We start from the raw sequence: 26,995 nt of genomic DNA, 5'->3' as shown, positions 1-26,995 counted from the left end.
TCCATGGGGAATCTGATACCTCTAGCCTGCATAAGCAACTGCACACAAGTATGCATATCTGTGCGTGTTTACACACATTAAAAATTTAATTGTCTTGGGCCTGGGTCTAGAAGTTTGGAGAGGGCTGGTGCCAAGGTCATAGCAATCTTATCAACTCTCTTGTCCACAGGTGATGGGAGGAGGCGTGGCTTGGTTGCTGGGATGTAAGTAGAGGTGTGTAGTAATCCTCAGGGCTGGCACTCCACAGGAAACTCTTACAACCCAGTTCTTAGCACACCAAGGTCATCAATAGGAAAATTCTTCACAATATGAAGATCAGCAAGTGGCAGAAGGAAGGAGAGCAGATGGGTTTCTAGGTAGCAGTGGGCAGAAGAGCCAGGAGATGTCTTACCACTGAAGAGGCCACATTCAGATACTGCCAGGAAAGATTTAAGGTAATCCTGTTGGGTTTCTATTTCTGGAGTTTTCAGAAGAAAGCTGATTGCAGAGAACTGATTTTCATACAGGATTAACAAAATCACAGGCTGACATATGATCACAATAATGAAAATGCGTGCTCCTTATGTCAAGACACAGCAGTGCAACCATTAGGCACCTGCTGCCACACTCTCCCATGCCTTTCTCACACATACTCACAAATGCCAGGCTGGACAGTTGCTCTTTCCTTCTCTCCTATGCCCTCCCCTCCCTTTTCTTTCTTTGAGACATCTGGTTAGCCTGGAAATTATGATCCTCTCTCAAGTGTTGGGAGTATGAGAGTGTACCTCCATGCCTGCCCAATGCTTTACCCAAAAAAATGTTCAATAACTATGGCCAGTGACAGGTTCGGTAGGTAAGAAGCCTGCCGCTCAGCCTGACAACCCGAGTTTGCTCCCTGGGATCTACACACTGGATGGAAGGAGAGAGTCTGCATCTTTAAAGCTTTAAATCTTGGGGGTGGAAGAAAGTTGTCCTCTGGCCTTCTTCACACACGTGCTAGGACATATACACATCATCCACTCACCCAATAAAATACATAAAACAAGTTTTATAGCAACATTGTTTATCACAATAACAGTCCTGAGACGCTACATGATGCTATACGTTTATTCTGAATCAGACTGTTCAAGGTGGCTCAATTCTTTACAAACTACAACTGTGGGATACATGTTAAAACAGTTAAACAATTTTAATGTTTCTTCCTTAACTATACTGGACACACAGTACACTGGGGCCTGGAGTGTGTGGAGCTCCCTGCTCCTCTGTAGACCTCCTGTCTGCTCTATCACTGTGTAGCTCTCCCTCCAAGGCACCCTTGATGACTACAGCAAAACCTACTATCAAACATCAAATGCATTACAGAGCTTCTTCCTAGCATTCGCATTCTAACGTTTACAACGAGAACAACAGACGAGAATGGACCGTTACTGGACTTCTCCCTCTCCAGTGTGAACTCTCTGATGCTTGGACAGATTGGACTTGCTACAGAAGGTTTTCCCACAGTGGCTACACCAATAGGGCTTTTCGCCAGTATGGATTCTATGATGCTTATTAAAATTTGAACTATGGTTGAAGGCTTTGCCACACTCCTTACACTTATAGGGTTTCTCCCCTGTATGCAGACGCTGATGAGAACTGAGACCTGCATGCTGACTAAAACTCTTTCCACACTCATTACACTGATAGGGCTTCTCCCCTGTGTGGATGCGATAGTGTCGAATGAGGCTGCCCTTCCCACTAAAGGCTTTCCCACAGTCTTTACACTGATAGGGCGCCTCTTCCGTGTGCATCCTTTGATGTTTAAGGAGGTCTGAGCTCTGCCCAAAGGCTTTCCCACACTTACAGTCATAGGGCCGGTCCACCAGGTGAGTTCGGTAATGAAGGGTAAGGTTGGAGCTGTGGCTGAAAGCCTTCCCACACTTTGTACACACATAAGGCTTCTCCCCAGTGTGTGTTCTCCGGTGCTTAGTGAGGTTTGAGCTATTGCTAAAGGCCTTCCCACACTCTGCACATATGTAACGTTTCTCTCCTGGGGCAGGCCTAGTAGACGCTGGCTCTGCCCCTTTCCTGGAACCTGTGTCTTGAAGAGAGGCTTTTGTCCCTCTCTCCCTCTCCAGGTTGTTGGCCCACTGCCTTTCTGACCGTGACCCATACTTATTGGCAGGAATCATGGGGATGACGGTTCTTTTGAGTCCGTCTGCATGAGACTCTTCTTCAGAACTTCTGTGCTCATCTGCTGAGTCCTCCTTCTGGGGATTCGATTTAAAACCTGAAAACAGGTGGGTTAAGGGTGGTTAGTTAGTTGTTCCGTTCTGAGGAAGCAGCTGTTGCAGGGAAGCAGGATCACCAGGTGAGGTAGTAGATGGGTTTGAAAGGATGATGGCCCTGTGTCATGTGAGTGTGAATGGCTCTAACAGCAATAAAACCATTGTCTCATCTAGTTTATGGTCTCATTCACAGGAGACCCTGGCCTCCAATGTCAATCACCTGATTATTTCACAATTCATAGTTTCTAGAAAGGCTGTCCCTACTCTCTCCTCCTGTATGCTTGAAACAGTCTAAATTACACTGCGGCATTCTGTCTGTGGCTTCACATTTGCTTCTGGAACATACTCAGAGCCAACAGTTATGTCAAGAATTTCTGGTTTGAAGGGTTTCTCAGTCATGCAGATAAAAAAGAAAGTCGGAGCTCAAGTTCTAGCAGGGTAAATACCAGGTTTCAATGCCTTAGGGTTGACTGAGTTCCACTCAGAGCTCATGCAGCTTGGCCAGCTTCCCCCTGTACTCTGTGCTAATGGCTCACTCTTCCAGTCCAGCATACATTCTTCGGGTGTGTAAGTTTCTTTGAGACTTTAAGCAAGGCTATCATTGCCAACTCCTCTCTCTCTTTTTTCTTTTCTTAATTTTTTTATTAGATATTTTCTTCATTTACATTTCAAATGCTATCCCGAGTCCCCTATACCCTTCCCCCGCCCTGCTCCCCTACCCACCCACTCCCACTTCTTGGCCCTGGCGTTCCCCTGTACTGGAGCATATAAAGTTTGCAATACCAAGGGGCCTCTCTTCCCAGTGATGGCCTACTAGGCCATCTTCTGCTACATATGCAGGTAGAGACACGAGCTCTGGGGGTACTGGTTAGTTCATATTGTTGTTCCACCTATCAGGTTGCAGACCCCTTCAGCTTCTTGGGTACTTTCTCTGGCTCCTCCATTGGGGGCCCTGTGTTCTCCTCTCTTAAGAGAACTTAAAAGCCTCTTTCCCAAATTGGGCACTAAAACTTTAGTGGTGCACACCTTTTATCCCAGCACTTGAGAGCCAGAGGCAGACAGAGCTCTGTCTTTTAAGGCAGCCTAGTTACATAGTTCCAGGCCAGGTAAAGTAGAGAAAAAAACAAACAAAATCAAGCCAAAACCAACTCACAAACACAAAACAATAACCACAACAACCCCCTAACAACCCCAGCCTATTTCCAGCTCTGGCAATACTTCTTTTTTTTTTTTTTTTTTTTTGATTTATTTATTTATTATATGTAAGTACACTGTAGCTGTTTTCAGACACTCCAGAAGAGGGTATCAGATCTTGTTACAGATGGTTGTGAACCACCATGTGGTTGCTGGGATTTGAACTCCGGACCTTTGGAAGAGCAGTCAGGTCCTCTTACCCACTGAGCCATCTCACCAGCCCCTGGCAATACTTCTTCTTGGCTCTCCACTTTGTGTAGAACTGACAAATGACTATGAAAAGGGCAATGAATGGAAGAGGAGACAACTTATCCTATTTTGAATTTTTTCTTCCAACTGTCATAATTTTACTCCTAAGCCTTTACAGTTGAATATAATTCCACTGTGTGTATATACATTTTCTTACATTTTCTTTATCTGTTGACTCGTAGCCTGGTTCCATATTTTGGATAAATTTTAGGGAATAGAGCTGCAGAATACACGCTGATTTACAAGCCTCCAGATAAGAAGCACCTGGGAGGAAGTGGAAGCAGGGCCAGGAGTTCAAGGTCACCTTCTCTTACAAAGCACTTTTAAGGCCAGTATTGGTCTTTTCTTTGTTTGTTTTTTGTTTTTCGAGACAGGGTTTCTCTGTATAGCCCTGGCTGTCCTGGAACTCACTCTGTAGGCCAGGCTAGCCTCGAACTCAGAAATCCACCTGCCTCTGCCTTCCAAGTGCTGGGATTAAAGGCGTGCGCCACCACACCCAGCTCAGTATTCTTCTTTAATTAAGAAGTTTTTTTGTGTGTGGGTGTTTTGCCTATACATGTAAGCATGCTGCGTGCACGCCAGGTGCTTGTGGAAGCCAGAAAAGGGTGCTAGATTACCTGGAACTGCAGTTCTGGATTGTTTTAAGCTGCCATGTGGGTGCTGGAAACTGAATATGGTTCCTCTGCAAAAGGAGCACGTGACTGTAACTGCAACGCCATCTTTCCAGTCACATTTATCCCAGTCGTTAAAAAGATTTATTTTTATGTGTGTGTCTCATTTATTATTATGCCCATTTATCTGCCATACATATGTGGGTACCTGCAGAGGCCAAAAGAGACCAGTAGGTCTCTTAAAGTGGGAACCACAGACAGTTGTGAGCAGCCTAATGTAGGTACTGGACTGAAACTTTTGTCCTCTGTAAGAGCAGCAATTGTTTATCTACTGAGCCATCTCTCCATGAAGGAGGAAGGAGACGCCACCACGGGTTAGGAGTCACAAGAAAACGTGGCCCTGAGGGCTGGCCAAATGGAGTTAAGAGCAGCCCAAATGAAACATAGTAATAACTCGGGGTTATCTACAGGAAAGTAGATTTTAATAGCACAGAGGGTGGATATCTGACCAGCTCTTGTGCTGTTAAAAACTTATTGTAAATAATAAAAGTTGTGTGTTTTTTACCGGGAACTAAATGGTCAAAAGTAGGGTAGAAACCCCCGGATTGGGATTAAAAATTTCTACAACAATCCAGTCTCTAATTCCTATCTACAAATGTGAAAAAGTACCGTAGGTCCAAAATCTATTGACAATGGTTCAAGGTGTCAGGAGTATATATATGCCTATCAACGATCTATATTTTGCACTCACTCCTGTGGTGCTGGCAAGAGCAGGGGTTTGAGTTGGGAATGATCATATTCTAAATAAAACTGGGGACTGTGGAGGAATGTTTTAACATGCAAGAGGGAGGGTATCTTAGAATTTCATTGTTGTGAAGAGACACGATGACCAAGGCAAATCTTATAAAGGCTATAAAGGCAAACATTTAATTGGGGCTGGCTTACAGTTTCAGAGGTTCAGTCCATTTTTCATCATGGCAGTGTGAAGGCAGACATGGTACTAGAAAAGCCACAAGTTCTACATCTTGATCAGCTGGCAGCAGAAGGGGACTGTCTTCTGGAGGAGGCTCTGATTCCACACTGGGTGGGACTTAGGCATATGAGACCTCAAAGCCCACCTGTAACATACTTCCTCCAATAAGGCCACACCTACTCAAACAAGGCCACACCTTCTAATAGTGCCATTCCCTGGGCCAAGCATTCAAACACATGAGCCCATGGGGGCCTAATCTACTCAAACTACCAGAGGGTCTTCCTTCTTTTTTGGAGGGAGACAAGGTCTTGCTCTGAAGACTCTCCTGGAACATACTAGGAGTGCAACAGTTCCCCAGGCCTTAGCACAACTGAAGCCACGATGGAAATACCATTCAGGCTTTAGAACTCAACATGCAGGCAAAATACCTGCTGAAACAAGAACAAGCATGCAATCCATTACAGTCTGTAGTTCTGAGAAGTTCAGCTTGCTTTTTGGCTGGCTAATGTTCTCTTCTTGCTAACTGAGGGGTCAACCCAGGATGTGTTTTTATGCTTAAAAGCACACCATGAGAAAGGCTAGGGACTGCACCTGAACATAAAGACTTTCTCTTGGTTTGAACCCATTTCTCAGTGGTCTTCTCTGGTGGATACCTCACAAAGGTAGGCCTAGGGTGGCTTTAAACTCATGGCAGTCCTCCTGTTTCAGACTTCTAAGAGTTATCAGCAGTTATGTTTTTAGTTTTCTTCATGTATAATTATAGTCCATGGAAGACCCAGGGAAGATGGCATTAACAATTTTAAACAATGAAAACAGTTTAGGGTTTTTTTTTTCTTTCCAGACAGGGTTTCTCTGTATAGCCCTGGCTGTTCTGGAACTCACTCTGTAGACCAGGCTGGCTTTGAACTCAGAAATCCGCCTTCCTCTGCCTCCAGAGTGCTGGGATTAAAGGTGTGCGCCACCACGCCCAGCTGTTTTGTTGTTGTTGTTGTTTTTTAAACAGTTTAGTTTTTATGTTTCTCAGAGAATATGATTTCTTTCTCTGTGTTTGAGGCCGGCTTGGTCTATGCAGTGAGTTCTAGGCCAGCCAAGATCACACAGTGGGACCCTGCCCAAATGAATGAGTTAATTAATAAATAGAAATAATTATTGTGTGTCTGAAGGCATTCCTGCAACTGAGCACGTGGAGGCCAGTTCTCTCCTTCCATCATCTGTGTTTCAGGGATGGAACTCAGGTCACCAGGCTTTTAGACCAAGCATTTTAACCGCTGAGCCATCCTGTCAGTCCCTAAGATGTACATTTTTTTATAAGATTTATTTATTTTATGTGTATGAGTATGTTGCAGCTTTCAGACACACCTGAAAATGCCATCAAGTCCCATTACAGATGGTTGTGAGCCACCATGTGGGTGCTGGGAATTGAGCTCAGGACTCTGGAGGAGCAGTCAGTGCTCTTAACCTCTGAGCCCTCTCTCCAGCCCAAGATGCTCATTTTTTTTTAAGTAATCTTTTTGATTTATGGGCCTGCCTGTCTGAATGTGCATCACATACGTGCAGATGTCTTTGGAGACTAGAAGGGGTGCTGGAAGCGTAGGAACTACAGTTAAAGGCAGCTAGCTGTTAGTCACTCAAGGTGGATGCTAGAAAGAAAACCAGTGAACCAGGGTCTTCTGTGAGAGAGGCTACTGCTCCTAACTGCTAAGCCACATCTCCAGCCCTAGGAATAGCTTTTTGTTTGTTTTGTTCTTTTTGAGACACTACACACCACTGGATGTTTTGAAACACACTCTATAGACCAGGCTGGCCTGCATAGAGATCATACCTGCCTCTCCTGAGTGCTGGAACTAAAGGTATGTGCCATCATGTCTGGCACGAGAATATATTTTCAACAGGGCTCAAAACTTTGTTTCCAAGAGGGAATTTTAAATGTCTAGGACATTGTAAGTAGTAACTCAGGTAATTTCTTAGGGCTATGGCTCTGCTCATGAACATACTGTATCCATGAAAAATGGTAATAACAAGATTTGGAACAATGTGCTATATTTTCAGCAACATGTAAATGTGATTATTATATGCAGATATTTTTACTCCAGGTAAATGAAGGTATTTAAGAGCAGAAACTAAGCCGGGCAGTGGTGGGGCACGCCTTTAATCCCAGCATTTGAGAGGCAGAGGCAGGTGGATTTCTGAGTTCGAGGCCAGCCTGGTCTACAGAGTGAGTTCCAGGACAGCCAGGACTACACAGAGAAACCCTGTCTCGAAAAACAAAAAACAAAAAACAAAACAAAACCAAAAAAAGAGCAGAAACTACTAGTATATAATAAGGCTGTTATGCAAATCATGATTTGTGGAGATCTGAGCTAGGGAACAGCTAGTTGTCCTAATGTACTTTTTTTGAGTCTCAAGAAACCCAGACTAGTCTTGAATTCTCCATGTAGCTAAGGCTGACCCTGAATTTGAGTGCTAGGGTTGTAGGTGTGCACCACCACATATGGTTTAATTGGTCCAGGGCATGGAAGCCAGGGCCTTCTGCATGCTACTCCAGCACTCTACAAAGTGAACTGCATTTCCAGTCCCTACCCTAGCTTTTGACTTCTGAAGTCTGCAGAGGTTGGAAAAGGTTTCAACTTTTCCAGATCTCGTCTGTCCATCCTGCTCTGTATCCCAGGAAAGTACCCTCAAGCCTAAACACTTTTCATGTTGTCTAGCTGTGCTTGAGTCTGCTGCCAGTGGGTACGCCAAATGATGTGGGACAGTGTAACAATGAGGCTATTCCATTTTCTCTCTCTCTCTCTCTCTTTTTTTTTTTCCAAGACAGGGTTTCTCCGTATAGCCCTGGCTGTTCTGGAACTCACTTTGTAGACCAGGCTGGCCTCGAACTCAGAAATCTGCCTGCCTCTGCCTCCAGAGTGCTGGGATTAAAGGGGTGCCCCACCACGCCCGGCTCTCCATTTTCTCTTTACCCAATGGCAAGACCTGGAGCAGGGCTCCTGGCATGTGACTCTTTCCTTCCCTAGCAAGGCTCAGCTCTTATCTGGTTCTGGTAATAACAGGTCTTCCTTCTTGGTTCTTCAGGCTCACAGGCAGCCATACCTTGCCACTATCATCCAGCTTAGTGCTACAATGGCTCATCCAACCTGTCCATCTCTCTCAATCAGTCTCACTGCTTTTAAAAACTGAGCTCTTTCCAGTCAACCCTCTGCAAGCACGCTGCCTGGCCTAGTGCTGGGTGGCTGTCCGAGGCAATAGGGTTTGGGAGAGGAATGCATGCCTTCTGCCTAGGCTACTCTACAGTCAGGTCAATCAGAGGTGAGTGACCTCTCAACTGGAGCTATAGATCTCTCTGAACACTGAGAGGGGTCCTTACCTTGGCGCTTTCTTGGATCCTGAGTAAAAACCTCCTCCTCACCAGTCTCTTGGATGTACAGGGGCCCCCAAAACTCATATTTAGGGCTGGCATCCACATGTTGGGTCTCAGTACTGCTTAAGGACTCCATTGCCGTTCCTGAAGTTGACATTTTCTCCCAAGACTGCTTCTGTTCATTTGGAGGAGATGAGACCTAGAGACAATAAGAAATGGCTAGGTGTGTGCACAGCTGACTCAAGAATGAGAAAAATCTCAGGAGCGCTATGCAGAACCTTTAGAAGGGAAGGAAAACACCCATCCCACTTGGTTCCCAAGGTTATTTCAAGATAAGAGCAGACAATAGGGAGAAACATATCCAGCTCCCCAGAAACTTCTGTCTGGTTGGTTAATCTTGTTGGACAGTGTTGAATAACAGTTTCTGCCTTCCATCCTATAGAAAGGTAAACAACTTAAACTAGCTTCAGGAAGTTCCTAAAACTGACCAGATTCACTAGGCTCCTTCCTGCCAGAAGAAGCAATAACAGCTAGAATTCCTCTGAGACTAGAAACAGAGCTGCAAAGGAGATGCAGACTAGTTGAGCCACCTGAAACAGAGTACTATCCAACTCTCTCCCTGTTGAGCAGTGAGGATGCTCCAGGTATCCAGCTGATCTGTCACAAATGCTGGGGTGGGCTATGGTGATGCAGCTGTCTTTGAGCCATTTCTGCTCCTGTAAGTAATCACCTACCCATATTCCTGTAAGCAACCCAAATAAAACCCCAATCAAAGTCCACGTTTACCAAGTTGGACTTTGGTGGTATCTGTACGGTCTGCCATAGATTCCCTATCTGAGGTGAGTTGATGTGTGTCTTGTATCTCCCCATGGACAATTTGCATACAACAGAAGGACAAGCCTCAATTCCTGCCTAGGATTTTATATTCCCGGTCTCCTAGCATCTGATGGCCTCCCGCCCACCTGCAGTCCTGGCTCATCAAGTTCTTGCTCCAGGTCTTCCAGGAGAGTGACGGCCTCCTCTGCACTTTCAGGGCAGTGCTGCTGTACCCAGGTCTGGAGCTCTCGGGGCAGGATGGTCAGGAACTGCTCCAGAACCAGTAGCTCTAGAATCTGCTCTTTGGTGTGGATCTCGGGCTGTAGCCACTCACAGCAGAGCACCCGAAGCTGGCTCAGTGCCTCTCGGGGCCCAGGAGTGTCATGGTACCCAAATTGCCTGAAGCGCTGTCGAGATATCTCTGGGCTAGGGTGGCCCTTATCCTTCTCATCATCCTCTTCAGCTTTAATGGTCGAAGGTCCCAACTGCTCAAGAGTGTCTTGGTACCCAAACTGCTTGAAGCTCTTACGGGATATCTCTAGGTTAGGGCGGCACTTGTCTTTGCTTTCATCCTCTTCAGCTTTAATGGTCGAAGGACCCATTGGCTCAAGGGTATCTTGGTTCCCAGACTGTCTGAAGTGCTTATGGGATAGCTCTAGGGTAGGGCAGCACTTGTCTTTCTCTTCATCCTCTTCTACTTTAATGGGCGAAGGTCCCATAGATTCCTGAGGTGGCCTGGGGCCCAGAACTGTGGCCATGCCCACCACCTTAGTCATCACAGATTCCCGAGCCAGCAGGACTTTTAGGAGTAGACCTGGTACCTTTGGGTTTCTGGTTCTTAAAGTGCCACTCTTCAAACCTACAAAAACATAGTTGCCATAAAATTATCAAAAAATGAAAATATGTTTTTCTGGTTTTTATCACAGGGGCCACCAGACAACCACCGTATAAAAAGTATTGTTCAGAGGTGGTAGGATGGCTCAGTGGATCAAAGTGCTTGCTGGTAGGCCTGGTTTGGCCCTTGTGGCCCACACAGTGGTATATGGAAAGACCCAACTTGTGCAAATTGTCCTCTGACCATATGTGCACCTCACACACACAAATATATATAAAACACAGTTGTTCAGAAATGTGTTTTATAGGAAAATGGATGGGAATGGATGGAAATGGAGATGATCATGCTAAGCAAGATAATCCAAACTCAGCAAAATAAGCGCGTTCTCTCTCCTATGCAGAATGTGAAGAATGGGACTAGACATCAAAGTCAAGGGAGTATGAGGGGACAAGACAAGGAACTAAGGACTGAGTATGATCAAAGCAGTTCTATGTGTTGTGACTGTATGAGTCAGAATGGCCCTCTAGAGGCTCAGAGACTGTACTATTTAGAAGAATTAGAAGGATTAGGAGGTGTGGTCTCATTGGTAGAAATGTGTTATGGGGGTGGACTTTGGGGTTTCAAAAGCCCACACTAGACCCAGTGTTGCTCTCTCTGCCTACAGATTAGAATGCAGCTCCCAGCTACTGCTCCAGTGCCTGCCTGCATGCCACCATGCTTCCTGCCATGATGATAACGGACCTAACCTCTAAAACAGTAAACTAGCTTTTAGTTAAGTACTTTCTTTTGTAAGAGTTGGCTTAGTCATGGTCTCTTAGAGCAATACAAGAGACTAAGAAGGTATACATGGAAGTATCATAATGAAGCCTATTACGTTGTATAAGTAATACACACAAAATACTATTAGTATAAAGTATATATTGTTTGAAATCACTCTGGAGTCAGCTAACTAGACCCTACTTTCACTTGACTGAGATATATCTATTTTCCCTAAGAATGGCTTTTTTTTTTTTTTTTTTTTTTTTTCCGAGACAGGGTTTCTCTGTGTAGCCCTGGCTGTCCTGGAACTCACTCAGAAATCTGCCTGCCTCTGCCTTCCGAGTGCTGGGATTAAAGGTGTGCACCACCACGCCCGGCTAAAGTGGCATAATTTTAAAAATAGATCTTTGCTACAAATACTGTTTCACATCTTATGACTATAGGTATCATAGTTTCTATGATTTCAGCAAGTTATCTAATACTGTCTGAACATAAAAAAAGTAGAGTAGTCAAATGACTGTGTTTGTCAGCATGAGCTTGTATGTTCCAGGCTGGAATTATCTAGCTTATTAAAAATAATGGAGTATAAGAGTTAGGAAGATAGTTCAAAAGTAGAGTATTTGCCTTGTAGATACAAAGCTTTGGGTTCCACCCCTAGCACCAAAGAAATAGATGAACAAAAATTTAAAAACAAAAATAGTGAAAACCTAATTAGGATGCACACTGAATCTTACCTGATTTACTTTAAGGAAAACATATTAATTTTTTTTTCCTTTTTTTTGGGTTTGTGTGACTGTGTGAGGGTGTGTGTGTGTGTGTGTGTGTACATATGTTCAGGTGAGCTTGCCTGTGCATGCATGTGTGTGTAGTAGGCCGGAGGTCAATGTCAGAGGTCCTCCTCTATCACTATTCATCTCATTGTTTTGATACAGGGTCTCTCATTGAACCTGGAGTGCATGGACCAGCTAGGCTGGCTGACTGGCCAGTGAACTCAAGTCTCTGCCAGTCTCTGCCCTTCCATTACTAAGACTTTAGGTACAAGCAGACATATCTGGGCTTTTTACCTGTGGGCTCAGGTAGTCATGCTTGTACAGAACACACTTTACCAACTGAGTCACTTCCCAAATCGAATATTCAAGTTTCTTTTATGTGTCTGTGATGGTTTGTATATCCTTGGACCAGGGAGTGGTACCATCTGAAGGTGTGGCCTTGTTGGAATGGGTGTGTCACTGTGGGTGTGGGTATAAGATCCTCACCCTAGTTGCCTGGAAGTCAGTCTTCCACTAGCAGTCTTTGGATGAATACATAGAACGCTCAGCTCTTCCTGCACCATGCCTGCCTGGATGCTGCCATGCTCCCTCCTTGATGATAATGGACTGAACCTCTGAACCTGTAAGCCAGCCCCAATTAAATGTTGTTTTATTAAGACTTGCCTTGGTCATGATGTCTGTTCACAGCAGTAAAACCCTAACTAAGACAGAAGTTGGTACCAGAAGTGGGGTATTGCTATGATAGGACTGACCATGCTTTTATTTGAAAGAATGTGGATTTGGGGATTTTGGATTTGGAAAGCAGTGGAATGCTTTAAATGGGCTTAATGGGTCATCCTAGTAGGAATATGGAAGACTTAGTTGCTGGGAGTAATTTGAACTGTGTTGACCTGGCCCAAGAGATTTCAAAGGAGAAGAATTTCAGAATGTGGCATAAAGACTGGTTTTGTGGTATTTTGGAGAAGAATGTGGCTACTTTTTGCCCTTGTCTGAAAAGTTTGCCTGAGGCTAAGGTGAAGAGACTTGGATTAATTGCATTGACAAAAGAAGTTTCAAAGAAGCCCAGCAGAGACTTTGTTCTCTGGTTAAGTCTTATGAAGAGAAGTTTGAAGAAGCATAGCAAGCTTAGAAAGGAAAAATATAAAATATATGGTTCGAGTAATAAAGGGGTACCAGGAAGTGAAATGGAACAAATTCCTGTGTTCTAGGAGATAACAGATTAAGGGAGTGGGACCTTGAGGCAAGATCCTACCCAGCTAAATTAAATCCAGGCATGGTGGTACACACCTTTAATCTCAGGAGACAGGCATGCTGATCTCTGCATTCAAGTCAATCTACAGAGCAAGAACCAGGATAGCCAAGCTTAGGCAGTGAAGGATTTAGAAAAGATAAAGCCAGTGATAATGTAATAGTACAAGGGGATCATGTTCTAGTTCCTCTAAGCAGCAGAACTCGGCGGCTTCAGCCATGCGGCTCTGGCTCTAGAGTTAAGAATGGAAGGAACTACTGGGAAAATTGATGCTGGTTAGCTGGAGCTAAGGAATTAGAGGTAATTAAGAAGAGACCAGCATCACTGAGGTGAAATCTTCTGGAAATTGTTTTCTGGGAGCACAAAGAAGCTGTGTTCCAGAGATACCCAAGGTTGTACCTCATGCTGCGGCTGGACTTGGTAATGTGTAAGAGTCACTCAGGTGGTACTGCTTGTGAAGGAATGAAGGGATCATGGAGAGAAGCTGAGACTTAGCACTGTGAGAGGCCAGGGAAGGCCATTGGAGAAGGTGAAGCCTCAGCTGTAGTTGATGGCCCAGGACTGAAGGGGTCGTGCAAAGGATTTGAGGCTTGGCACCCTGAAGAGAGCCTTTGAGAGGCTATTGGTGAAGCCTAGTTGGAGTGGAACACCCCAGTGTATTGGAGATGTCAGTACCATGGGATGATCACCAAGAACAGCAGCCGTAGTGGAGTGGATCAACCTAAGCTTAGAGTGCTACAGAGGGCAGAGCTGGAGAAGTGATGCCAGCCCTTAGGAGGAGTCCAAAAGATCAAGTGGAATCCCAGACACTGAAACAAGACGCTGTAACATTGAAATTGCCTTGGAGACTCAAGGATGTTAAAGATGCCAGAGCCATGGGATACATGCTGAGGAAAGCTCCTAACAGGGAGTGGAACCAGCCCAGGAGAAAGCAGTTTGTTGCAGTCAACAGAGATGAAAAAGGAGTGGAGATCTGAAGACGCTTTGACATCAGCCATGGAGATGCAGAGTTTGGAGTTTGCCCAGCTGGTTTCCTGCCTTGCTTTGGGAATTACAGTTAATTAAATTGAATGAATCTCAGAAGAGACCTTGAACTTTGGATTTTTAACATTGTTGCGACTGCTATAGACTATGAGGACTTTGAAAGTTGGACTAAATACATTTTGCATTATGCTATGTTTAAGTATGGCCCCCATAGACTCATGTTTTTGAACAAGTATATGGGGACCAGGAAGTGGAATGTGATGGTTTGTATATCCTTGGATCAGGGAGTGGCACCATCTGAAGGTGTGGCCTTGCTGGAATGGGTGTGTCACTGTGGGTGTGGGTATAAGATCTCACCCTAGTTGCCTGGAAGTCAGTCTACCACTAGCAGTCTTTGGATGAAGACATAGAACTCTCAGCTCCTCCTGCACCATGCCTGCCTGGATACTGCCATGCTCCCTCCTTAATAATGGACTGAACCTCTGAACCTGTAAGCCAGCCCCAATTAAATGTTGTTTTATTAAGACTTGCCTTGGTCATGATGTCTGTTCACAGCAGTAAAACCTTAACTAAGACAGTGTCTTTAGGTGAAAGTGGGAAAAAAAAAACAAAAACCTAACAATACTTGTATATGTGTGTGTATGTGTGCATGCACACACAGCACACACCCTCGTGCATTTGAAGAGATCAGCGTGGGAAACCTGAGAGATACAGGCGTTTGTGACCTGCCCACCATGGGTGTTGGGAACCAAATGTGAGGCCTCTGCCAAGAGGAATACATATTCTTAACCACGGAATCATCTCTCCAGTTTCTTCCCTTTATAATTAATGAAGTGTGTGTGTGTGTGTGTGTGTGTGTGTGTGTGTGTGTGTAGGGGAGGGGAGGAGGTATATATGCCATAGTATGTACAGAGGTTAGAGGTCAGAGCTTTCAGTTCTCTCCCTCCACCATGTGGGTTCCAGAATCAAACTCAGGCCAGCATGCCTGGGGACAGCCTGTTTATGGGCTGACCGGTCTTTTGTAGCCCTGCAGTTACATTTTATTTTATTTTATTTTTTTATCTATAAGAGTACACTGTAGGACTGGTGAGATGGCTCAGCAGGTAAGAATACTGACTGATCTTCCAAAGGTCATCCCAGCAACCACATGGTGGCTCACAACTATCTGTAATGGGATCTGATGCCCTCTTCTGGAGTGTCTGAAGACAGCTACAGTGTACTTACATATAATTATAAATAAATCTTTAAAAAAAAAAAAGAGTACACTGTATTTGTCTTGAGACACACCAGAAGAGGGCATCAGATCCCATTACAGATGGTTGTGAGCCACCATGTTGTTGCTGGAATTGAACTCAGGATCTCAGGAAGAGCAGTCAGTGCTCTTAACCACTGAGCCATCTCTCCAGCACCCCCTAGATATATATATATATATATATATATTTTAACAGAAGAGTGGATGGGAAAACAAGGTCTCACTGCATAGCCTGGAAGGCATAAGAGACTGGCCTACCTCTCCTCCTGAGTGATGGGATTAAAGCTGTGTCACCAAGCCCAACATACAGTTATTTAGTCTGACAAAGATATATATCGCTGAAAAAAAAATTTCATAGAAAAATTCAATCAAAATATGTGATACAAACAAAAATGCTTAAAAAGTTTTGAACATTTGGTATTTCCCAGTTGATTCCTTAGAATATCTTCTGACTAACTGACCACCTGCCACTTGACCACTGGGTGTACCCTGCCTTCCTGCAGCTTTCTACTTAGTGGGAGATGAGAAGCAAAGAAAGGTGAGTTTCGTCCTCTCACTCTTGGAGTATATTTAGTAAGAGCATGCATAAGTGAGATTTTTATGCTTGCAATGGGACAGCTGGCTGCCATCCCAGCATTCTGAGACAGGTCAAAGCCGGAACCTGAGCTGCATGGTGAGATGCACAGCAGTGCCCTCTCTCTAAAACAAACAAAAGAAAATGAAAAAAGAAAAAGGAGGTGGGGAGAAGAACAGGGTGGAAGATAGGCTAAGAAGTAGGAAAAAAAGAAAAACTTCCACATGACTGACATGTTGTCTTTTGCTTTGTTTTTGTTTTGGCAAGATTTAAGAAAAAAATCTGGCCAGGTGTGGTGGCGCACGCCTTTAATCCCAGCACTTGGGAGGCAGAGGCAGGCGGATTTCTGAGTTTGAGGCCAGCCTGGTCTATAGAGTGAGTTCCAGGACAGCCCGGGCTACACAGAGAAACCCTGTCTCAAAAAAACAAACAAACAAACAAACAAAACAAAACAAAACAAAAAACAAAAACAAAAAAAAAAACAAACAAAACAAAACCAAAAAAAAAACCAAAAAACCAAAAAGAAGAAAAGAAAAAATCTGGTACTAAAGTATCTTGGCATCTTGCTCCCTGCACACAAAGAAAGCCAATGTTTCACATTTGGTAATGCTGAGCTTGCCATGTGAAGATGCCCTCCAGGTCTTGGTTTCTGAAAATTCCTTAAATAGTCATAAAATCAAAAAGTATGTGGGTAGAAAAACAGGCCTAATTTAACACTTTCATAGAAAAAAAAAAAAAACTTTAAAAAGGCTACCTAAAGCAGGGTGTGGTATGTACACCTTAATCCCAGCACATGGAAGGTAGAGGCAGGAGGATCTCTGAGTTAGAAGCCAGCATAGTCAACAGAGTTCCAGGACAGACAGGGCAACACAAAGAAACCCTGTTTTGAAAAATAACAAAAAAGCAAAACCAAAGCTATCTAAAGGTTGTTTTGTTTTGTTTTTAAAGATTCATGTATTATTTTATGTCTAAGAGTACACTGTTGCTGTTTTCAGACACACCAGAAGAGGGCATAAGATCACATTACAAATGGCCATGAGCCACCAAGTGGTTGCTGGGATTTGAACTCAGGACCTCTGGAAGAGCAGCCAGTAGTGCTCTTAACCACTGAGCCATCTCTCCAGCCCCTATCTAAAGGTTTAACTCAACTGACAAGATGGCTCAGTGGGTAACAAATGCAACCGACCTGCTGCCTGTTTTGAGACTGGTGTCCATGTAATGGAAGGGAAGCAGTCAACTATGCCAACTATCCTTTGACTCACACACACACACACACACACAGAGTAAAAAAATAAAAACCTAACTCTCGAAGTCTAGCAGCAGGCTTTTGGTCACTTCCCAATTTTTCCCTCCTTTATGCGAATTCTACAGTTTATAAGTCCCCCCCCCACACACACACACTCCCTTAATCAGCCTCAAATTCATTCTGTGCAAGACGAAGTGTAAACAAATCAAACTATCACAGATTGCATCAAATGAACAGCAATTATTACCTTGTAGTAGATAATGCCCTTAAGACACTCTGCACTTGGAAACTCCAAGCTGAAGTCGTGGTGGTGCATACCTGTAATTACAGCACTGAAGAGAACAGAGACAGGAGGATCACCAATTATACACCAGTGTAGGCCATACAGTAAGACCCCGTCTCAAACCGAGCAAACTAATTTTCAAAAAGCTTCCAGGCAGGCCAATAATTCTGAAGAGCATAACTACTGGGCAGATCTAGTAGCTCAGAGTGAGCCAAATTCTGCATCATTTCAATAGCCCTGAACCAATACTCAGTCTCTCTTCAGAAGCCTTCCACCACTTGAAAAACAATTTTCCTGTATTGATTTTGTTGTTGTTGTTCACAATTCTTTAAGTGTCCCCTTTCAACAGATTTCCAACTATGTCAGCCACCAAATAAATCAATCACCTTTCTATCCTATACGCGTTTTACAAACGATCGTCTAAAAATCTTTCCAGACTTGAGCAAATCCTTGTCCAGTGCGCACAAAGCCCACCGGGACCAATTCCCCGCCTGGACTGGACAAGACTCAAGACTGAGGAGATTCGGGTTTTCAGAGGTTTCTACACTTGGGCTTATTCTTAACAATTAGTTCTGAGTTTAGATCTCAGGGCTCTTGCTGGGGAAGAAAGAGGGCAGTTTCCGTCAGGTAACAGACAATAACGGAGAGACTAGAAATGCGATTCCGGAAGCAAAAGAATCAGGGTTTTGTTCCAGGGAGCCCTCGGGGGTGGAAAAGCCTTTCCTTAGAGCGGGCGCCGACGACGGCTGGGCGGGGCGCTCCTCCTCAATCTCCCAGAACCACCATGGAGGAACTCCCCGAACCAGAACCACAGTCGCTAAACCCGTCCCACCCTCTCGAAATCTTTTGGCCAACGCTCCCCGACCGCTAGGCTAACCTGGGACTCGCAGGCTCACCGTGACTCAGAACCGCTTTGGAGTCTGGAATCCTCACAGCGGCTGAACGACAGCACCACCGGAAGCGCGTCAGAGCCCCGCCCCTCTGGAGGGGGAGCAGCCGCCCCTCTAGGAATCCGAGCGTTGTCGGTATCCTGTTTCACCGGAGGCTGCGACTGTCCTGGTTGTGATCTGTTTCTCCCCCTATTTCTTTTTTTATTCTCATTCTCTCTTCCTACCCCCTCCCTTTTCTTTCTTTCGTTCATTCTTTTTTTGAGGGTGGGTGGTTTTTGGAGGGTTATGCGGCCCTGGCTGCCCTGAAACTCACTCAATAGACCAGGCTGGCCTCGAACTCAGGGATTTACTTGCCTCTGCCTCTCGAGTGCTGGGATTAAAAGCATGAGCCACCACTGCCTTGTTTTTGAGACAAACATGTCATTAGCCCTAGCTAGCCTGGAACTCTATGTATACCAGGCTGACCTCGAACTCTATAAACGATCCACTTGCCTCTAGATCAGTGAGTGAGTAAAGAGCTCATGCGTGAGGACCTACATTTGGATTTCCAGCACCACATAAAAAGACTATGGTACATCACATGCCTGTAATCCGAGTGCTGGGAGGACCCCTGCAGTCTGTTGTCTGGGCAGCCTAGCTCCAGATCAGTGACACCTTGTCTCAAAAACAAGGTAGAGAAGCAATTGAAGAAGACAGCTAACATTAACCTCTGGCCTTCACATGTTTGCAAACACACTGTGTACATGAGCACTGTAACAGTTAGGGTTCTCTAGAGTCACAGAACTAAGGGAATGTCTGTCTATACTGAGTGAATTTATTGTGATAACTTACAGTCTGTACCCCAGCAATGGTCCAAGAATCTAGTAGTTGCTCAGTCCCACGAAGCTAGGTGTTCCAGCTGGTCGTCTGTAGAAGTAGATTCCAACAGATGTGCTGGCAAGTAAGTGCAAGCAGCCGAAGAAGAGGGACTCTTCCTTCTTCCAATGTCCTTAAGCAAATCTCTAGCAGAAGGTGTGGCCCAGATTAAGTGTGTACCACCATGCCTGGCTCTTAGAACTCAGAGATCTCTTTGCCTTAGTTTCCTGGGCCTAAGTTTTTCTTTTTTGTTGTTCTTGTTTTGTTTTGTTTTTGTTTGTTTGTTTGTTTTTTGTTTTTTCAAGACAGAGTTTTTCTGTGTATCCCTGGCTGTCCTGGAACTCACTCTGTAGACCAGGCTGGCCTCGAACTAAGAAATCCACCTGCCTCTGCCTCCCAAGTGCTGGGATTAAAGGCATGAGCCACCATGCCCGGCATGGACCTAAGTTTCTCATGGCCACTATGCCTCAAGATCTCCATGCCAAGATCCAGGTCAGAATCTTCTTCCAGCCTCAAGATCTGGATCACAGGTGGATTGTAGTTCATTCCAGATAGAGTCAAGTTGACAACCAGGAATAGCCATTACAATCAAAAACACAGAGAACAATCTGCCTGAGTTCTTGTTTATGTATGAAGAAAGCAGTGTCTTGGCAGATCAGATCCAGTGTGTACTAGAGTGTAAATTGATAGCAAAGCTGAGACAAGATTTTGATTCTCTATTTGTGTATGCTTGTTCTACCACTATAGATTTTTCTTTCTGTGCTGGGGGAGGGGGGTAGAACCCAATGCCTTATGCAAGCTAGCACTTCTCTCCATCATCAAGTTATTTACCTAGCTCTGAAGACATTATATATATTAATAATTAGAGCTAGGTATGCCAGTACACAATCGTAGCCCCAGCACTTCCGAGTTGGAGGTTGGGTGATCAGGTATTTTAGGTTATGCTCAGTTACATAAATCCAGTTTGGCCTACATGAGACTCTGTTAAAAAAAAAAAAACAAACAAACTTAAAACCATGGCTGAAGTGATGGCTCAGTTGTTACCAGCACTGGCTGCTCTTCCCGAGGTCTCAAGTTCAATTCCCAGCAACCACACGGTGGCTCACAACCATCTGTAATGGGATCTGATTCCCTCTTCTGGTGTGTCTGAAGACAGAGCACTTACATACATAAAATAAATAAACAAACCTAAAAACTAAAGCAGATAAAAATATGAGGTATAACAATAAGTTGTTCATTCATATCATGTTAAATCAAGCAGTTTTATGATGGTCCGTTCTTTTTTTCCATTAATATAACCATGACCATATAACAAGAACGGAAACAAGGAGACATTAGTTGCTGTGATATACGAGTCACTATGATTTAGCACATGCGTTTCCTTTTCAGAAATAGTCTGATTTCCAATGAGTCCACTGAACAAATTCTTCTCAAGAATGTGCACTATATCAGATATGTATTATGACACAAAAGTTTACAAATGGCAAATACACAAATTGGGAGCTGGACAGATGGCTCAGTGGGCAAAGTGATTGACAAATAGATGAGTTACTTTTCTATTGATGTGATAAACCACCACAGCCAAGGTAGTTTACAGAAGGCAGGGTCTACTTGGGTTTACAGTTCCAGAGGAGTGAGGGCCCATTATGGTTGGGAGGCAGCAGGCCAGGCATGTCAGCTGGAGCAGCAAACTGAGAGCTCAGATCTTGAATCCCCAAGTAGGAAGCAACAGAGCACACTGCAAAAGGCAAGTCTTTGAACTCTCAAAACCCATCTCCTCCAGCAAGGCCATACCTCTTAAGCTTTCCTAAGCTGTGCCACCAAACAAGGAGCAAGTGTTTAAATGCCCAAGATTATGGGCTATATCTCATTCAAAGCACCACTAAGCAAGCCTGACCCTGAGTTCATCTATCCAGAACCCACATGAGAGCCAGATGCAGTCACAAACATCTCTGTAATCCCAGCACTCCTACAGAGACTAGAGGGATGAGGTTGAGACAGGAGACTCTCCGGGTATTTTCTTGTGGGGTAGCCTGATGTGTATAGTGGGGAATTTAGAAAGAGATCCTGTGTCTATGGAATGTGAGGACCAATATCTGTCCTTGAACCTCCACACTTGCAGCATGGCATATGTTGGTATTTATATGCACACACACACAGAGGGGTGAGATTGAGAGAGAGAGAGAGAGAGAGAGAGAGAGAGAGAGAGATAGTGATAAGGAAGAAGAGCCAACCGTTGCTGAACTTGACCGTGTTGTCTGGGCACCCGCAGGCTAACCTCTTACAACGCCCTTATTCTTGCTACCGTGACCTTTTACTTCTGTCTCCTTGGCCAAGAGCTTGCTGGTTGTATTAGTTGCTTATCTTGTTGCTGTGTCAAAATACCCGACAAAACAACTTAAAGAAGAAAGGAAGAGTTTTTTGTTTTTTTTTTTGTTTCTTTCTAGCTTTGTTGTTGTTTGTTCTGTTTGTTATTTTTTTCGAGACAGTGTTTCTCTATGTAGCCATGGTTGTCCTGGAACTCACACTGCAGACTCGAACTCACAGAGATTCATATGCCTCTGCCTCCCCAGTACTGAGACAAGGCACGTACCCAAACCACCCAGATGGAAGGGTTCTAATGTCATAATTTGAGGTTGTGGGCACACTAAATTTACAGTCGAGGGACAGAGAGATGAATGCTAGTGCTCAGCTCATTGTCTCCTTCTTTTCCAGCCTGTGAACCCAATCCATAGAAGGACTGTTCACATTTAGAGTCCTTAGTCCCATTCTAATTCATCTGATCTAGATAATCCCTTTCAGAGATGTTTGTTTGCATAGTAATTTAAAACCCCATGAATTGCCAGTCATGATTTACTATCACAAAGAGAGCTCCTTAGTTGTAAAAATGTTTTTCAAATTAGGCAAAAATATGCTTTTCTATATTTCTAATTAACTACTCCTGGTCCATTTGTGCCATGAAAGGCCTAGTTTCTTTCATGTCTTGAGATGGGGTCTTGATATGTGTAGTATGTGCTGGTTGCCATGAGCTTGTCAGCCTCCTGCCTTAGTTTTAGGAGTCCTGGGATTTCCAGCTTGCACCATCACTCCAAACTAGTCACCCTTCTAAGTTTAGTTGTCTGAGGGGTTTTAAATGCTTTAAAATTCACAGGGTGAATCCCCAGCAGCCTTATAAAAACCCACAATGGCCATCCAGGAGACTGGAACCAGGTTGAGTGAGAGACTGTCTCAAGGGAATAAGGTGGGGAGAAGAGCAGGACACCTAAAGTCCTCATCCGTTCTCTGAGTGCATACACTGGCACAAACATTTGCACACACCACACTCACATTTGGAAAATTAGAATTGCCCAAAAAATCCCCCAAAGCACTCCATGATCATGTCAGTAAATTGCTTCTCAACCTTGGATTATAAAATGTAAAATGTAAAGTGTAGACTGGAGAGATGTGTTTGGAAGGCAAAGATACAACCAAAATCTGATGGCCTGAGTTCCATCCTTTGGACCCACTTTCTAGAAGAGAACCAATGTTTACAAATTGTCCTTTCCTCTGACTGCCACATGTTCTGTGGCACACACACACACACACACACACACACACACACACACACGTAATATGGTTTTAAAATGTGGCTTCAAGACTTGGACTCATTTCTATGACTTCTGGACTCTCATGTTCTCTATATCACTCTGTTCTTTATAGTCTTCAGAGACTATTTGATTCAACAAAGAAGATGGATTCCCTCCCCTGCGTCACAGAAATCCAGATAGGGAAACCGCAGCAATGTTTACTGTAGTTCCTGACTCCCTTCTTTTCTGCTGAAGTGAGTTCTCCCCTCTTCCTTTCCTCCTCCCTCCCTCCAAAACTATCCTTCTCTCCCTCCCTCCTCTCCTGCTTTCCCTTCCAATCATCCATTCCCACCTACCAGGTTCTCAGAATGTAGTCCAGACTGCTTTCAAACGTAGTCATCCTGCTCAGCCTCTGAGGGCATGGATTGCGGGTGTGCTCCATCAAACCCAATGGCGTTTTCATGTTGCTCCCCAAAATGGTTGTTGGTCTGTCTGTCCTCTCTCTCTCTCTCTCTCTCTCTCTCTCTCTCACTCGCTCACTTGCCTTGAACTCAAGAGATATATCTGCCTGACTCTGCCTCTCAGTGCTGGGATTAAAGCATGTGCCACTATGCCTGGCAGATGGTTGTGGTTATTTATTTATTTATTTATTTATTTATTTATTTATTTAATGTATGTGAGTACACTGTAGCTGTCTTCAGACACATCAGATGGCATTGGATCCCATAACAGATGGTTGTGAGCCACCATGTGGTTGCTGGGACTTGAACTCAGGACCTCTGGAAGAGCACTTAGTGCTCTTAACCGCTGAGCCATCTCTCCAACCTTTTTTTTAATTAATTAATTAATTAATTTATTTATTTATTTATTTGTAGCCATATGAATGTTTGGTCAGTAGGGGTGATCAAGATTCAGTTTCTCTTAGATGACAGCAGGCTTCCTATTCATGACCATTCTGGTCATTTCTGTCCTGGAGTTTCCAGGTGGGTAAACACAGGTGCTGGGAAGCTTGCTCAAAAAAGGCATGAGAGCCCACCTTATACTTTACCCCATGCGTGTCTTCACCCGGCTTGTTCATTTCTCTCTTCTGGTGCTAAGTAGTTTGATATCAACTTGACACTGACTAGAGTCAACTGAGAGGCGGGAACCTCAATGAGAAGATGCCTCCATAAGGCAAACTTGTACTTATTTCACGTGTGCTGAGTGAAGGCCCACATCATTGTAGGTGGGCCCACCCCTGGCGTGGTTGTTCTGGGGTCTATAAGAAAGCTGGCCAAGCAAGCCAGTAAGCAACACTCTTCCATGGTTTCTGCACCAGCACCTGCCTCCAGGCTACTGTCTTGGCTTCCCCTAAATGGACTGTGACTTGGGACATGTAAGCCAAACAAACCTTTCCCTTCCCAAGTTGCTTGTGGTCATTGTGTCCCTTCACAGAAATAGAAGAGTAATTAAGATATTTATCCTTTTTTTGGGGGGGGGGCTCAAGACAGGGTTTCGCTGTGTAGCCCTGGCTGACCTGCTGGAACTCACTTTGTAGACCAGCTGGCCTTGAACTCAGAAATCCGCCTGCCTCTGCCTCCTGAGTGCTGGGATTAAAGGCGTGCGCCACCGAGCCCGGCTCCTTTTATTTTTTTAAACAATTTATTTTTGTGTGGGTGTTTTGCCTAAATGTATGTTTGTGTACCTCATCTGTGCTTGATGTCTCTGGAGGCCAGAAGAGGGTGTTGGAACACTCCAAACTGGAGTTATGGATAGTTGGGAGCCACCATGTGGGTGCTGCAAATTGGACCTGTGTTGGTTTTGTTTGTTGTTAGCTATTTTATTGGATTTTTATCTTTACCTCCCTTCTGACCTTTATTCCACGCTAATCCCTTCCAACCCAACACTAGGTAGGAGAGAAAGTAGGGGTTAGAGGAGAAAGGGGGCATAGATCTTTCACTCAATAAAATAACTGCTTTCTGCAGATTAGGGATGTTGGGTTTCTTGGGGCAAGTCCTATCTTCGTCATCAGGGTATCTCCGACTTGTCTTTATTCAGAACATTTGATAAACCACAGTACCAGCAAGGAGTGGCAGCCTCCACAGGCTTTTTTGAGGCTCTCCCATTTATACCCTTTTCCAGAGTTAAAAAACTCTGAAGCTGCAAATATCCCACCCCTGCCAGTGCACAAGGCAAGTCATACTCTCCTGCTACGGAGCAGCCTTTTATCCCACACCTGGGATTAAAACACATTCATATAGCATAACTGGGGTTTTAAAAACATTTTTAAAGATGTATTTATTTATTATATGTAAGTACACTGTAGCTGCCTTCAAACTCTCCAGAAGAGGAAGTCAGATCTCATTACTGATGGTTGTGAGGCACCATGTGGTTGCTGGGGTTGGAACTCAGGACCTTCAGAACAGTCAGTGCTCTTAACTGCTGAGCCATCTCTCCAGCACCCCCAAAACTGGTTTTTTTTTTTAAGGGAACATTTTTTTAAAATTATTTATTTATTATATGTAAGTACACTGTAGCTGTCTTCAGACACTCCAGAAGAGGGCGCCAGATATTGTTACGGATGGTTGTGAGCCACCATGTGGTTGCTGGGATTTGAACTCAGGATCTCTGGAAGAGCAGTCAGTGCTCTTAACCGCTGAGCCATCTCTCCAGCCCCCCCCAAAACTGGGTTTTTAAAGAAAACAAAATTCTCACTATAGACCTGTGGGTCCTCTGGAAAAGTGGCTAATACCAACTGAGCCATCTCTATGGCCATTGCCTGATATTTTAGTAAGTCAGTAAAGCATTCTCTTGAGTGCTGTGAGCCATTCATTCTAAGAAGGAGATAACAGCGATAGAAATCACTGATTACAGCTAAACAGCTAGCAGAAATGCAGCTGTGAACTGGACACTCCTGCCTGCCATCTCAAGTGAGAACAGTTTTGTGTGACTGAGTCCTTCAGCCTGTGCAGTCTATACTATCTTCAGGCAGTGTCAGAATTGACTTGACTTGCAGGACATTGTCATAGGTCAAGAACCAGGAAACCCAATCAACCAACCACCAAACCTGACATCTGCCGTCACAAGTGTCTTAAGTAGAAAGTCCCTCTTTGAGTCTGACTGTCTGGTCTAGAACCTGCTTTGTAGATCAGGCTGCTCTTGAACTTGCAGTAAATCTTTGCTTCCTAAGTGCCAGGATTACGAGTGTAATGCTCAACTTTTTTTTTTTTTCTAAGATGTTATTTTGTTTTGCATGTATGTATGTATGTATGTATGTATGTATGTATGTGCAGCGCATGTGTGCCGGGTGCTGCTGGAGGCCAGAGAGAGCACTGGATCCTTGAAGGTGGAATTACAGACAGTTGTGAACCTCCATGTTGGTGCTGGGAACTGAAATGGAGTCCTTTCTAAAAGCGAGCGCACTTCACCTTTGAGCCACTTGTCCAATTGTGTGTATGTGTCTGTGTGTATGAGTGTGTGTGTGTGTCTTACCTTTTTGTCTACTCCATCACAGCCCACAGCCCTGAAAAGAAAGGAAAGCAGGAACAGGTATACTGACTCAAGTAGTATGAAAACCAAGCAAAACAAGATTGGAGCACGTTCAACCTTGTTCAGAGTTTCTGAATAGGAATTATTTAAATGGGACAAAGTAAAACAAGACAAATGTCAATTTTGTGTAAGAATTTAGTGGATTATAGTTCTATTTTTAAAAGTATTTTCATTTGTGTTTGTGTGCACATACCCTGGAAAGGCCAGAAGAGAGTGCAGGAACACTCCAGAGTTGAAGTTACAGGGGACCATGAGTTGCCTACCTTGGTCCTCTGAAAGGGCAAGCACTTTTAAATCAATGAGTCACTTCTTCATTTAAACGAGACAGTAAAAAAAGAAAAAAAAATATTGAATTTTACCCAAGGTAAAATGTTCTGGGCCTATACCCAACACCTGCATTTAGATATGTGATCAGATACATTTGTGATCACTGATGCAAGACCACCTTGGGCATCATTTCTCAAAAGCTGTCCACTTTTTCTTTTTTTTAAATTTCTGACGCTGGGTCCCTATCTTGGCTGGAACTAATCAAGTAAGCCAGGTGACTAGCCAGTAAGTCCTAGAAATCTTCCTGTGTCTGCTTTCCCATCCCACCCTTCTTTGCTTCAATTCTGGTATTTAAATCAGGTCTTCATGTGTGCACGGCAAGCATCCAACTGAGCTATCTCCCCAGCTCTGAAAACCTACCTTTAAGACAAAATCAATCACCAGCATCACCTGCTGGGACTGGCAAGTTATTCTTTTACCAGGATCC

At 44.2% G+C, this 26,995-nt stretch overlaps 1 protein-coding gene across 5 annotated transcripts; it reads right to left on the bottom strand.

Annotated features, from left to right (window-relative positions):
* Positions 1 to 1,021: 1,021 nt before the first annotated feature.
* Positions 1,022 to 18,388, bottom strand: Zscan21 (zinc finger and SCAN domain containing 21). Of its 5 annotated transcripts, XM_011240942.1 has the most exons (6): positions 18,280 to 18,388; positions 17,367 to 17,451; positions 15,558 to 15,637; positions 9,597 to 10,309; positions 8,641 to 8,833; positions 1,071 to 2,248 (listed from the first exon to the last, which is right to left on the bottom strand). In XM_011240942.1, the coding sequence occupies exons 4-6, from the start codon at positions 10,224 to 10,226 to the stop codon at positions 1,404 to 1,406; spliced, it is 1,668 nt and encodes a 555-aa protein (XP_011239244.1). In that variant the 5' UTR covers positions 10,227 to 10,309; positions 15,558 to 15,637; positions 17,367 to 17,451; positions 18,280 to 18,388; the 3' UTR covers positions 1,071 to 1,403. The 5 variants fall into 5 exon arrangements, with proteins under 5 accessions (NP_035887.2, NP_001038169.1, NP_001038168.1 ...); NM_011757.3 differs by lacking the exon at positions 15,558 to 15,637 and having other exon boundaries at positions 1,022 to 2,248; positions 18,280 to 18,382; NM_001044704.2 differs by lacking the exon at positions 15,558 to 15,637 and having other exon boundaries at positions 1,022 to 2,248; positions 18,299 to 18,382.
* Between the last annotated feature and the right edge of the window lie 8,607 nt (positions 18,389 to 26,995).

This window comes from Mus musculus, chromosome 5 (genome assembly GCF_000001635.26).
Source record: "Mus musculus strain C57BL/6J chromosome 5, GRCm38.p6 C57BL/6J".
Classification (NCBI taxonomy): Eukaryota; Metazoa; Chordata; class Mammalia; order Rodentia; family Muridae; genus Mus; species Mus musculus.
Note: the sequence above shows the minus strand (reverse complement) of the source record. Positions and strands in the feature narration are given on the sequence as shown.